The 14,195-nt window shown below is 49.6% G+C and overlaps 3 protein-coding genes across 4 annotated transcripts in view; 2 read left to right on the top strand and 1 right to left on the bottom strand.

Moving 5' to 3' along the window:
* Positions 1–14,195, bottom strand: part of Tspear (thrombospondin type laminin G domain and EAR repeats) — a 147,646-nt gene that overhangs the window by 73,514 nt on the left and 59,937 nt on the right. The gene's annotated exons all lie outside the window — the stretch shown is intronic.
* LOC127224142 (keratin-associated protein 10-4) overlaps positions 1–14,195 on the top strand; it is a 74,818-nt gene that overhangs the window by 8,481 nt on the left and 52,142 nt on the right. Inside the window, exon 1 of one of the 2 annotated variants that reach the window (XM_051186989.1) lies at positions 2,891–3,461. The exons of the other annotated variant lie outside the window; for it this stretch is intronic. Within the exon in view, the coding sequence (XP_051042946.1) occupies positions 2,896–3,461 (566 nt within the window). The 5' untranslated portion in view covers positions 2,891–2,895. Of the gene's footprint in view, positions 1–2,890; positions 3,462–14,195 lie in introns of those variants that run through there. 2 annotated transcript variants of the gene reach the window in all.
* LOC127224144 (keratin-associated protein 10-8-like) lies at positions 9,895–10,670 on the top strand. Its single transcript, XM_051186993.1, has one exon. It carries the CDS (start codon positions 9,915–9,917, stop codon positions 10,668–10,670), a length of 756 nt encoding a protein of 251 aa, XP_051042950.1. The 5' UTR covers positions 9,895–9,914.

Here is a 14,195-nt window from a genome sequence, read left to right as displayed (position 1 = left end):
TTATAAAGTCACCAAAAAGGAGCTTCTTAAATTAAGATTAAAAAAAATGTTGTGGGTTAGTTATGAAACAGTTTGTATTGGTAAACCATAGAAACACAGAGACATATTTTTGTCTACATATACATATTATATGCATACATAGAAGATGGATGGATAGATAGATATAATGATGGGCGGACAGACAAATGGATGGATGGATGGATGGATGGATGGATGGATAGATAGATAGATAGATAGATAGATAGATATAATGATGGGTGGAAAGACAAATGGATAAGTAGATGGATGAGTGGATGGATGGTTAGTGGGCAGATAAATGAGCAAGTAGATGGATGGGCTAGTATATAGGTGAGTGGATGGATGGATGGATATGGGGGTAAGTGGATGCATGAGTAGGTAAGATGGATGGACACATGGGAGGATGGATGAGTGGTCTGGTAGGTGGATTGGCTGGGTTAGTCAATGGATCCACCAATGGGTTGGTGGATATATGGATAAGTGGGTAGATGGGTAGTTGGGTAGATAGATAAATGGATAGGTACATGAGTTTGTAGGTGAATGAGTATATGAATGGATAGGATAGTGGATAGGTAAGTGGATAAATGGATGGGCGGTGGGTGAGTGAATGGAATGATGTAAGGATGGTTGTTAGATGAATAGATTGATGGTGGGGGTGAATGAATGTATAGAGTGGATGAGGGAATAAGTATATAGATGAGTGGGTGGTGGATGGATGGATGCATCAGTGGGTGGATGAGCAGATAGGTAGGTAGGTAGGTAGGTAGATAGATAGATAGATAGATGAGTGAGTGGGTAGGTGGGTGGGTGGATGACAGGATGAATATGTTAGTGGTGGATGAGTGAGTAATAAGATAGGTGGGTGGGTTGGTGGATGAATGGATGGATGGATAAATAGCTGGATAAATGGATGAGTGAGCAGATGAATGGATGGATGGATAGATTTACAGATGGATGAATAGATGATTAAGTAGGTGTGAGGTGTGTGGGTGAGTAGATGGATGGATAGATGGACAGATAGATGGATAGATGATTAGGTATGTATGTAGATGAGTGGGTGGATGGATGAACAGATGGATGAATAGATGATTAGGTAGGTGTGTGGATAAGTGGATGGGTGGATGGATGGATGGATGGATGATTAGGTACGTTGAGTGGATGAGTGGGTGGGTGGATAGATGGATGGATGGATAGATGATTAGGTATGTTTGTAGATGAGTGGGTAGATGAATGGACAGATGGGTGGATGGATAGGCAAAGAGTCAGTGCCCACCATTTATGGATTCTGTTTAATTTTACTTTCTTACACTTATCTGCATTCCCAAATCTACTTGTGATCTCTCTGTGGCCATGAACACACACAGAGCAGGGAATCTTAAGTTACATGCTCCTAGCTGGGTAGGATGAGATAATAATAAGGCTCTGCCTTCTGGTTTTGACTAACCCTGAAAACAAGTCTCACTGGGTCTCCTTGGTGCCGAGTTTTCTAGGGTTGTGTTGTCCTCTTGCTAGGAAATGCCCCCGAACCACCATGTGCTGTGACATTAGTACTACAGGGCACTCCACAGAGTCCACAAGCTCGGCTGCTGGTGTGAGGCCAGTGGTAATGAATCTGCCATGTGGATGGCTCAAGGACCCTTTAGACAGATGCACATCAGACAAGCTCCCATGTGATACATGTGATGACCATAGATCAGACAAGCTCCCATGTATGTAGCACATGTGGTGACCAGAGACTCATGGGAGACTGACCCTGTGTGAACCCCAGCTGCAACTGACCTGCTTCACAACCACTAGGATGAGGAGAATGGGTTCTAAATCCATGTATGTGTGCATATGTGTAGCGAGACAGAGAGGTGAAAATGGAGGGCATGGAGGCAGCTGCTTCCCAGGGACACTGGCCAGCACTGGCTTCAGATGACACACAGCCTAATTTCTAGATGCATCTTCTATACTGGGCTCTGTAGACATATGTGACCTAACTTAAAATCAGTGGCTGTAGATAGACACATATCTCAGTGCTTGGGTGGCAAGGCTGGGTGACTAGTGGACGGAAAGGCTGATGAGGAATGTTAGCAGCTTTGGAGGAGGATGCAGTGGACAAGGGATGGCTGGAGAGTCCTGAGCAGTGAGACAGAAAGTTGCCCAGGTTCCTGGCCCATGTGGTGTTCCAATGGTTTCAACAGATCATGAACCTCCTTGGGGATAGAAACACCCAAGGCCAGAACTTCTGGCCTTCTTGAGTATGTAGGAACCAAACTCATTATCCTGCATCCCTAAGCACAAAGATAGGGTAGAAATACGTGCAGAGAATGGTAGACAATGAGGCAATACAAAGAGGTACAGGAGCTAAGAAGACACTATAGGGGTAGTAGTTACAGGCAGTCACTGCACCCTCAACTCAATGGCTCTAGACATGTCATTGTATATCTCTGGTCTTGGCACTGTTCTGAAGTGACAACTGTCCTCACCCAGAGTTGGGCTATGGGAGGAGTACTGGGTTGGGGGCATCTATTACTTGAGAATAGATGGGCATTCTGACAGCTGGCCACATCTGGATAACATCCCTGCAGCCATAGGGTGGTTGAGACAAGTCCCACCAACAACACTCCAACCTCACTGCTCATGGAGCCTTGCCTAACTACTCCACCACTGTTCCCAGGATCACCCGCTGGCAGGACAAGAAAGTCTGACATCAACATCCCAGACAAACAAACACCCTAATGATGGCCACGAGCCACACCAACAAGGAAGGGAGGCCAAGCCCCACAACAGCACAGGGGGATAAAAGCTGATGGTCCAGCACCTCACAAGCACTCACACTCAACACTCGTTCACTCACTCACTCATTCACTCTACTCTACACCAGCTTCCACCATGGCCGCCTCCACCATGTCTGTCTGCTCTGACGCTTGCACCAACTCCTCCTGGCAGGTGGATGACTGCCCAGAGAGCTGCTGTGAGCCCAGCTGCTGTGTCCCCAGCTGCTGCCAGCCCAGCTGCTGCCAGCCCAGCTGCTGTGTCCCCAGCTGCTGCCAGCCCAGCTGCTGTACCCCAGCCCCCTGCCTAACCCTCATCTGCACCCCAGTGAGCTGTGTGTCCAGCCCCTGCTGTCAATCTGCCTGCTGCACACCCTCATGCTGCCAGCAGTCTAGCTGCCAGCCAGCTTGCTACACCTGTTCCCCCTGCCAACAGTCCTGCTGTGTGACTCTTTGCTGCAAGCCTGTCTGCTGCACACCCATCTGCTCTGGATCCTCCCCATGCTGCCAGCAGTCTAGCTGCCAGCCCTCATGCTGTCAATCTTCTTGCTGTGTGCCTGTCTGCTGCAAGCCTGTCTGCTGCACACCCATCTGCTCTGGATCCTCCTCATGCTGCCAGCAGTCTAGCTGCCAGCCCTCATGCTGTCAATCCTCCTGCTGTGTGCCTGTCTGCTGCAAGCCTGTGTGCTGCAAGCCCTGCTCCAGTGTGTCCCTGCTCTGCCGCCCTGTGTGCAGACCAGCCTGCTGTGTGCCCACCTCCTCCTGCTGTGCCTCCTCCTGCCAGCCCAGCTGCTGCAAGCCCTGCTCCAGCATGTCCCTGCTCTGCCGCCCTGCCTGCTCCAGCCAGGCCTGCTGTGGCCTCTCCTCGGGACAGAAGTCCAGCTGCTGAGTGGGCTGTTATCACCCCAAAGCTTGGGAGCTCCCTCTCACCTGACCCATGGCTTCTCTGCTAGTGGCCAGCAACTGTCTCCATTGCTTTTCCAGGGTCTTACAGGGCCATGGCTGTCACTTGCTCACTCCTCCCTCACTTTGGGAGAAGCCCCAGCCCTTACCCATGACTTTCCTCTTCAGCCAACCTACCGGCACTGCCACAGAGAGGAGCATAGCCTCTATAGTCTAGCCTCTGTGTAGCAAAGCAGAAGCCACTTCAGAGGTGGACTCCCAGCCACTTCCCTGTGTCTGTGACAGGGCTCGGCTGTGTGGAGGCCAACCCTGGCTGGCTCTTCTCAGTCTCCCACGCCATGCCCTTTCAGCTGCATCTGTCATACTCCAATAAATTGCCTGATAAACCTAACCAAAATTGTCTCTCACATGAATACTCATATCCCCACCCCGATTGCTCACACTGGCACTGAGCCCATCCCCTTCCATAGTGTCAGAAGCCAGGGTTCCCTGCCCTTAGTTGTATCCAAGGTATAAACTTGTCTTCAGGGACACAACAGTGTGAGTCCAACAGTGACACCTATCCCGGCGTGGCTTTGGCCATCCTGACTACCCCAAACTTCCCTGCCCTGGTTGATGAGATCCTGGAAGCTGTTCTTTCTAGAGAACTTGGATCTGAGAGGCTCTTACCATATGCCTCACTGGCCTGTGGTCTTCATAAAGCAACATGGCTGAATACCTACTCTCCTGAGGGATTGTGGGGCTTTGGCATGGGTGTTTGATGACAGAAATCCTGGTCACAAGTCTAAAGCACACTGAGGTGGGGTGTCCTTATGTATGCTTTGAATATGTGTTGCTTTTCTTGGTTGATGAATAAAGCTGAGTTGGCCGATGACAGGGCAGAATAGAGCCAGGTGGGGAATCCAGAGACATGGAGAGAAAGAAAGAAGAGCCAGGGAGTCGCCTTGAATCCGCAGAAGTAAGCTGTGAGGTAACAAGCCACGAGCCTCATGGTAAAATACAAACTAATATAAATGACTTAATTTAATTGCGAGAGCTAGTCAGTAATATGCCTGGGCCACTGGCCAGACAATTACAATTAATATTAAGCCTCGGAGTGATTATTTTATAAGTGACCAAGGAGACTGGTGGGTGGGAGAGAAACAGGTCCAGCAAGACTGGACAAGCGTATCCTTCTACAGCACACCCTGATAGATGACATCTTGCATGGACCATCTATCCTTGCTAGGAATACTGAATACATCCCCTGAACAGCATCATTCCCTGCTTCCCAGGACTTGGCCCCAAGCTCTTTTTCTTGGCTGGGGGTACCACTTCTGGCCTGGGCCTGTAGCCTGGTCCAGGCTATTGCAGTTAGAGCCACACAGTGGCATCTGGAAAGTAAATTGCTGGCAATAATCTGCCTCTTCCAGGCCACAGTTCTCAAAGACTTTCTGTTCTTTGCTATAGCATCTTGGAGGCATGGGTGTGGAGGTGGAAGACATGACCTAGAAAGGTATTCTGGAAGCAGAAAGGGCCTCACAGCAGTCTCAAGCCCCTGAGACAGCTATCTTCTGAATTTACAATGAAACAAAAATAAATGAACAAAAGAGGTAGCAGTAAGCATTTATGGAAATGCCCTGTGACCAAAAGTCACATAGTTGGTCATTCCTGCCCTTGACAAGCAGACATAGATGATCATAGAAGAAAAAGCTGGCACCCTCAAAATGGCAAGCAATCAGCTATCATCACAGCCACAGTGGCTAGTGGCCAGAACACTCAGACTAATAGAATGACTCCACTTGAAACACAGAGGGAGGCAAGTGTTCCTTACAGCTCTAAACATCTTTACCAAGGACAGTTTACCAGGAAAACACTCAGGAATGAACAATAACAATGTCCCACACACGTTCTTTCCAGAATGAGGGGAAAATGGCTCCCACGGAATTGAGCAGGTCAACAAGTGCTGATACGCGTCAGCCGGGCTGCCGGGTTCATGCATGCTTGGTACATTGCATTCTGTATTGTCTGCTGATAATGATTTGTAATAAAATACTAAGAAAAAAACGTTATAAAGATCTCTTTCCTGAGCCACAGTTAATAAAACAAAACAAAACAAACAAACAAAAAAAACACAGAAAGTCACCTGTGGGAATTCTAAAGGTACTCTGTCCCACGGAGTAAGAAATGGAGACACATAGTGACCTGGAAGCAAGTGTGGACATGCATCATGAACCAAATAGTGAGTGTGGATGCATCACTTCTCAGAACACAGTTAATGTGAGAGAGGCAGGACTCAGAAAAAATCAAATCCTTAGGCAATACAAATGAACAGGATTGAAAGTAAGAGTTCAACCCATGAAACCATAAGAGCTTCCAAAATGAATTTTTAAATCTTACAAGACAACTGGGGAGATCCAGAAATTGGCGAAGTATTGTCTTCACAGGCATGAGGACCCTGGAGCCCACATTTGTAAAACAGCAGGATACAGATGCAGGCCCTGTAATCCTAGGGCTGAGGAGGCAGAGGCAGAGTGTCCCTTAGGCTCCCTGGCCCGTTGTATGTCTAAACCAGTGAGCTCCGCATTCAGAGAAAGATCCTGTTTCAATACTAATGATGATGATGATGATGATGTGGAAAGTGACAAAGGGAAACACCCTGTGTCAATCTCTGGCCTCTACACATACATAAAATATATACACAAATGATGAATAAGGAAAGAGTTATAGATATAAATAAAACTGATCAGTTTGTTTATGAAGGACAATACAAATTAAAAGACTGGAAGATCCAAAAGAGAAAAAATGATGATAAAGATCATGATAAAATTAATAATAAAAATATTTAATGTAAATAATTTAATGACATTACAATACACCAATTTCCAGGGTAAGATAGTGAGTTAAGCGCTACCTCCACATGACTGCTCTGGACTCTTCCAGATGCCTTTGGATGTTCTCTCTCTCATATTCACAATAACTACCCCCACTAGTAACAGAGCAGCCATTCTGAGGGGTTTATTTACTATGCCCCCTCGTGTACATATATATTGCCTGACTTTGTAACCACAGCATTAAGTCAACAGAAAGGAATAAATGGGATACAAATAGGAAAGAAAAAAAATCAAAGTGTCCTTATTTTCAGACAGTATTCCTATGTGAAAGCCCCCAATGTCTACAGCTGAAATGCTTAATCTAATAAACACTTCTAGCTTACAAGCAGAATATAAAGTCACCACACAAAACTCAGTGCCTTGTCTAGATTCCAATGGAACAGACTGAGAAAAAAAAAAAAAAAACAAGTAAGACTCAGAATCTCATTTACAGTTGTCCCAGAAAACAAAACAGTTGTAAATAAACCAAGGAATTGAAAGGAAGAAAGGAGGAAGAGCCCTAGTGGGAGGGAGGACTCCCACAATAATAGAGCAGAGAGTTAGCAACACAAAAATGGCAAAAGCAATCTATAGAGTCAATGCACTGCTCATCAAAATACTGTTCATCACAATTCCAACAGCCTTCTCCAGAGAAATCGGAAATAAGTCCTAAAATCCATGAGGATACAGAAGAACTGTGTGTGTGTGTGTGTGTGTGTGTGTGTGTGTGTGTGTGTGTGTGTATGTGTATGTGTAAGGGTTCTCTGTAGCCCTGGCTGTCCTGAAACTTGCTCTGTAGACCAGGCTGGCCTCCAACTCACAGATTCATCTGCCTCTGCCTTCCAGGTGCTAGGATTAAAGGCCATCACCTCCCAGCTCGAGACCTTGAATTTTTAAAGCAAACCTGAACACAAAGATCAATTCGGATGTGTTACACTGACTTATCTCAAATTACACAATAGTTATAAGTCCCAAAAGCAGCATTGTGTCAGCACAAAAGTAGACATGTAAACCAGTGAAATAGAAGATCCAACTATAGCCAAAAAGAAAGACCCCCAGTGTTGGCCTCTAAACCCCCTCCCCTTAGCTAAAACCTATGCTAAAATGTCTCTAGGGAAAGACAGCCTTTTTTTTTTTTAGAAAATGGTGCTAGGAAAACTGGATTATAGTTTACTCCATGGATCACAAGAATAGAACCCCCACGTCCATTCCCAGAAAGCCTCCAAATGATTGCTCTACCAAAATAAAGGCATCAGTCCAGAAAGAAATTACAAGGAGCCATCACTTAAGAAAAATGAAGACAAAGAAATAGTAAGGAAGACACAGGATACCAGCAGAGCACCAGTGCTGGGGGTGGGGTTGGGGGACCCAAGGCTGAGGTGGGGCAAGGGCTGAGGGGGCAAGGGCTGAGGGGGCAAGGGCTGAGGGGGCAAGGGCTGAGGGGGGCAAGGGCTGAGGGGGCAAGGGCTGAGGGGGCAAGGGCTGAGGGGGCAAGGGCTGAGGGGGCAAGGGCTGAGATGAGGAAGGTTGAGTGTTGGGTTGGGTCTGAGGGCTGGTCAACTCAGACTGATCTGTGAGTTCCAAGTACTAGAAGTGATGTTTACAGGAAATAACACAATCAGTTACTGGAAGTGTTTGTGTCCTCAGAGCTTGGGGACAATTAGGGGACAGTCGGGGAAGATGTAAGGACTGAAGCACAGGAAAACAAAAACAGAGGAAGTGACCAGCTCCAAGAGGGAAAAGCACAACCGAAATGCACATGAATACAGACATTAACCCTGTCACCACACAGAAACACTCAAGGAAGACGATACTGAGATAGGTGTGAAACGGAGAACACTAATAGATGAATGGTTGGTGCTCTGGTTTAAGTGCACTGTCTTCAGAACGGGAGGGGTGGTGATGAGAGAGAATGCTGTCCTGGACAGTAAGAGGTTGGGTCATATCTAAAGACAAAAACAAACAAACAAAAAACAGAATGAGCATGTTGTTTTCATAAGTAATAGTATAACAAAGAGTGTGAGATGGAGGAGAGGGACCCTGAGTCTGTGGGATGAAGGGGAGGGACCCTGAGTCTGTGGGATGAGGGAGAGGGACCCTGAGTCTGTGGGATGAGGGAGAGGGACCCTGAGTCTGTGGGATGAGGGAGAGAGACCCTGAGTCTGTGGGATGGAGGAGAGGGACCCTGAGTCTGTGGGATGAAGGGGAGGGACCCTGAGTCTGTGGGATGAGGGACAGGGACCCTGAGTCTGTGGGATGGAGGAGAGGGACCCTGAGTCTGTGGGATGAGGGACAGGGACCCTGAGTCTGTGGGATGAGGGACAGGGACCCTGAGTCTGTGGGATGAGGGACAGGGACCCTGAGTCTGTGGGATGAGGGACAGGGACCCTGAGTCTGTGGGATGAAGGGGAGGGACCCTGAGTCTGTGGGATGAGGGAGAGGGACCCTGAGTCTGTGGGATGAGGGACAGGGACCCTGAGTCTGTGGGATGGAGGAGAGAGACCCTGAGTCTGTGGGATGGAGGACAGGGACCCTGAGTCTGTGGGATGAGGGAGAGGGACCCTGAGTCTGTGGGATGGAGGAGAGGGACCCTGAGTCTGTGGGATGAGGGAGAGGGACCCTGAGTCTGTGGGATGGGGGAGAGGGACCCTGAGTCTGTGGGATGAAGGGGAGGGACCCTGAGTCTGTGGGATGAGGGAGAGGGACCCTGAGTCTGTGGGATGGAGGAGAGGGACCCTGAGTCTGTGGGATGAGGGAGAGGGACCCTGAGTCTGTGGGATGAGGGACAGGGACCCTGAGTCTGTGGGATGAGGGACAGGGACCCTGAGTCTGTGGGATGAGGGACAGGGACCCTGAGTCTGTGGGATGAAGGGGAGGGACCCTGAGTCTGTGGGATGTGGGAGAGGGACCCTGAGTCTGTGGGATGAGGGACAGGGACCCTGAGTCTGTGGGCTGGAGGAGAGGGACCCTGAGTCTGTGGGATGAGGGACAGGGACCCTGAGTCTGTGGGCTGGAGGAGAGGGACCTACCTCTGCGTCTGCAGGATAGAGGAGAGGGTGGTCACCACCTGCAGGAATAGAGGGGCCTGCAGCATGGGGAGCTTGTGTTCCCAAAGACAATGTGGGAGACCGCACAGGCAATCACAGACCCAGCTCTACCTAGCTGTGGTGTCTCATGTCTTAGGATAAGGATGTGCCTTGGTCCAGCTGTGACCCACACTCCCAACCAAAAACTGGCTATGTTGTTTGAAAACAAGACTAACAAGGAAAGTAAAAATGGACACATTCACGAGGAAGTGTACATGGGAGGTACATAAAAACGCAGGGCCAGGCACCTCACACAAACACACTGGCATACCACTCCTCCTGGTCCAACCCCCACCATGGCCAACACCTGCTGCACGAGGACCTGTGTGATCGCTGCATCCACCACATCTGTCTGTTCTAGCAATCTGAGCTGCGGCAGCCGGATCTGCCCTCCCAGCACCTGTACTGGTGCCTCCTGGCAGCTGGACAATTGCCAGGAGAGCTACTGTGAGCCCCCATGCTGTGCCCCAACCCCTTGCCTCCTCTGCACCCCAGTGAGTTGTGGGTCCAGTCCCTGCTGCCAGTCTATCTGCAACAGCTGCTGCACACCCTCATGCTGCCAGCAGTCTAGCTGCCAGCCATCATGCTGCACCTCCTCACCCTGCTGTGTGACTCTTTGCTGCAAGCCTATCTGCTGCACACCCATCTGCTCTGGATCCTCCTCATGCTGCCAGCAGTCTAGCTGCCAGCCCTCATGCTGCCAACACTTCTGCTGTGTGCCTGTCTGCTGCAAGCCTGTCTGCTGCACACCCATCTGCTCTGGATCCTCATCATGCTGCCAGCAGTCTAGCTGCCAGCCCTCATGCTGTCAGTCCTCCTGCTGTGTGCCTGTCTGCTGCAAGCCTGTGTGCTGCAAGCCCTGCTCCAGCATGTCCCTGCTCTGCTGCCCTGTGTGCAGACCAGCCTGCTGTGGGCCCACCTCCTCCTGCTGTGCCTCCTCCTGCCAGCCCAGCTGCTGCAAGCCCTGCTCCAGCATGTCCCTGCTCTGCCGCCCTGTGTGCTCCAGCCAGGCCTGCTGTGATCTCTCCTCGGGACAGAAGTCCAGCTGCTGATGCGCCTGTTCCTGGTGCCAGCTGACTCAGGTCCCTCCCTGTGGTCCCCCTAGGCCTCTCCAGTCTGCTACTGACCTGAGATAGATTGTCCCCACAGAACAGGGACAGCACATGTCCCCCATGCTGACTTGACTCCTACCTTCCAGGAGTCACTAAGTCACTGTCACTCTATGCTGTTTTGGGTCACTTACCCTGATAGCAGCAGCTCACAACACCAATAAACCCATAGCCACCCAACACCCTTCTGTATCATTATTTTCATTTCTGGGATGAAGTATCTAACACAAGGAGGAAGGAATGACCTCATTCAGGGCTTTAGCTGATCAAGCATCTCTCTTCAGTGGCCAGGAAGAGAGGGGGGGGGTTGTGTTTTATTCCCTCTTTTCCCTCCGTTCCCCCTGCTTCAGCCCATGGGATGGCATTACCCACAGTCAGGGTGTTTCCCTCAGGGAACATTCTCAAAATGTTCTCTCGGGCACATTCAGATGGTACCTCAGTCTTCTAGTCAGGGAGACTTCAGGGGATGGCCATCACTTCCCTCATGCTATGAGGGCACGTGACCTCCATGGGGTACAGTCTCCCTTAACCACAGGCATATCTGGAACTGAGTGGCCCTGCCTAGTGGTCATGAAGGCCTGTGGCCTCTCTTCTGAAGTTCAGAGCCTCTTTCTAGACAAATTCAACCAAAAATCCATGTGCCCAGGACTCCCCAGGACTGGTCACCTACAGATGTGTCCTGGTCTGGGACCATCCTATAGTGTCTATCTGGGCAAACTGGTCTGCACTGGGCTTCCTGTGGATTCCAGAAACAGGGCAGGGCTGCTGCAGCCTTCACCACCCATAGGTCCTCTCTGATTGCAGTTGGCTGTCCGAAACACCCTTGTCACCAAGGCTCCTGCTGTGACAAGCCTGCTTCCCTGGTCCATGGAGCAGGTCTGCATCCTGGCAAGGATAGAGCAGGATGTGTAGACTCGGGGAGGGTATCCTGACTCCCATCCGTTCCCAGGCCTGGGGTGTGGCCACCTTCCCTAGCAGCTCCATCAGGGTGGCGACACCCTGTCAGGATCTACACACCTGTCATAACTGGTCCTGGCTGTCACCTTAACTGTGCTGAGGGGTGGCCAGGAAATGGTGAGATGCAACTCTGAATGTGTGTGCAATGGAGTGTCCTGGTGCCCCATTTCATGTCCCTGCATAGCCTGGCTGCCCACCCTGGCTGCCAGCTTTCTTCTGCGCAGGGATGCCTCCCCTGATGCTGCACTGTGCTTCTGTGCCAGCCAGAGTTCTAGGACAGCTCTAGGACACCAGAGCTGGATAGAGCTGACAAGTCCCAGCTCTGAGCAGGATGGGGGTGTGGGCGACCCTCCTGAATCAGGGAATGCAAGCATCTATCAGTCACACTCCAGACTCACTTCCCCAGTGGCTACCCCCCCCCTCCATCTTAGCTCCTCCTGTCAGGACCATGCTGTAGGGAATGGGGATGCCTCAGCCCTCTGCCTGTAGACAGTATCTGATAGACCCTGAGAAGGCTGTGGGCTCTTATCCCAGTGTTCATGCTCAACTGAACTCACAAACTTAGAGCAGCAACATGGCTGTGACCCAGAAACACTGAGATGTGGCCAGTGACCAGGTGATGTTCATGAGATGATAGAAGAGTGTGTAGCCACTTGGCAGGAGTGGAGGTAGCCTAAAGTGAGACACTGTGCCCCTCAGAATTTTGAGACAATGGACTCCAAGGTATTGGAATTTTCCTGGGAGTTTCATGCTGGATGAAGAAAAAAGAGGAACCTGGTCCTAGACAAAGAGGGAGTTTGTCTCCCAGACTACCTTGCAGGAATCACTAGTGCCCAGACAATGATGATGGGTGGGACCACACCTTGACCAGGACTGATGGCTGTGCACACTTCATACCTTCTACTTAAACTTTACCCTGGTGACAACACTGAAGATGGACTTGGGGGTAACATTTTTTGCTAGACCTCTCTTCTTCTTCCCTTTGTGTCTGCACTTTAAAAAAAAATCCCCTTTCTCTGCTGTTCACCATTAACTTGTAAAATTGGCACATCAAGGCTGGTGGCAAGCCTGGCTTGTCAAGACTGCAGGGCTCTGAACCAGATGGTAGAAAGAGACTTGGCTGAGAGCCCAGAGACATGGAAAGCTGTTAAACATGGCAGAACAGGTCTGGGCAGCTCTTTGCCTGTGGCCACATGGGCATCTGAAGATGTGTAAAGGACCTAAACATCACTCAAGGGACATTGGGAACAAGCTAGTAAAGGCACAGAATTGCCAAGTCCATTGTATGAGCCAGAATGAAATATCTGATAAAGCCAACCACTTGAGTGTGAACTCACTATGAGGATGTAGGCACAGCCTCAGGAGTACTTAGATGACACAGTCCTAGGGTCATGGCCTTGGGACACAGGCCTTTTGTCACCTCACACTCCCTTTTTTCTACAGTCCTGTGACTCCCCGAAATCTACTCTACAGAAAGAGATAAGAGACATAACACCAAGACACAGCTTGGTTGAGATCCACACTTACAACCTGTGCCACCCATGGGAGCCGTGAAGCATGTGCCCCATAGACAGAGCCCAGGGCTAAGCACCTACACTCCTGAAATGGGTGTGTAGCAGGGGTGTGAAGCTATGTGTCTTGTCTGGGGACACACACATCTGTAATTTGTGAAGACATGGATAATGTCACCTCTTAGGATATTTCCCAGAGAAATGTTTGGTGACTTTTCCTAAGTATTACTGTGGAATAAATGAGTCCTTGGAAACCCCCACCCCCAGCTTAGTTGGAATTCATAAACTCCACAAAAAGTTTTATAGTCCCACACTGCTTCCCTCTCACGGTAACCCACCTCAGAAAAGCTTACCACAGTTGACATGCCCTCAACACAGACTTCCAGCAGTGACCCATCTGCCCAACCCACTCTCATTTTAGCATGTGAAACCACTTAGAACTCATTGCCGTTGTTAGCATTCAGGCATCTGTCCTGGCCTGCTCTTGGGGTTCCGACAGGGTACTCCGTCCGCTATGGCCACTAAGAGCACCACCTGTGTATAGTCACTTTCCCTTTTCAAAGGGCCCTGCCCACCTCCCATCTTTCTCTCTCTCTGTTTCTCTGCCCTCCATCCTGTCCCCAGAAGCTCATCTCCTCTCTAGCCTTCTCCCACTCACATTCCCCTAATTTAAAAAAAAAAAAAAAAAAAAAAAAAAAAAGCCCTCCACCCAAGCTCTGTCACATGACACCTTTCTTTCTTGAGTGCCACTTTTTAAAATTACAACAGCTGAGATCTTAGATTCCATCTCTCCAGGGATCTCAGCACTCCCTATCACCCGAAGACTACAATGTCATAAAATGCCGATTTCCCTGAAAGAGCTGCATGTCAACTTCCCAAGAAGTCCCCATAGTATATCCGGAGCCTCCCATCCAAAAGTAGAATTTGACTAAGTGCAGGCATCCTCCTGACCCCAACCTTACTTAAACCAGCAGGATTCTCCAAATCCAGGCTGCAAGTC

The sequence above is a fragment of the Phodopus roborovskii genome, unplaced genomic scaffold, assembly GCF_943737965.1.
Source record: "Phodopus roborovskii unplaced genomic scaffold, PHOROB, whole genome shotgun sequence".
NCBI classification, from domain to species: Eukaryota; Metazoa; Chordata; class Mammalia; order Rodentia; family Cricetidae; genus Phodopus; species Phodopus roborovskii.
This window is presented reverse-complemented; position numbering and strand designations above follow the sequence as displayed.

Bases quoted from the DNA above. Each gene is read 5' to 3' on its own strand.
- LOC127224144 (XM_051186993.1), top strand. From the start codon at position 9,915: ATGGCCAACACCTGCTGCACGAGGACCTGTGTGATCGCTGCATCCACC.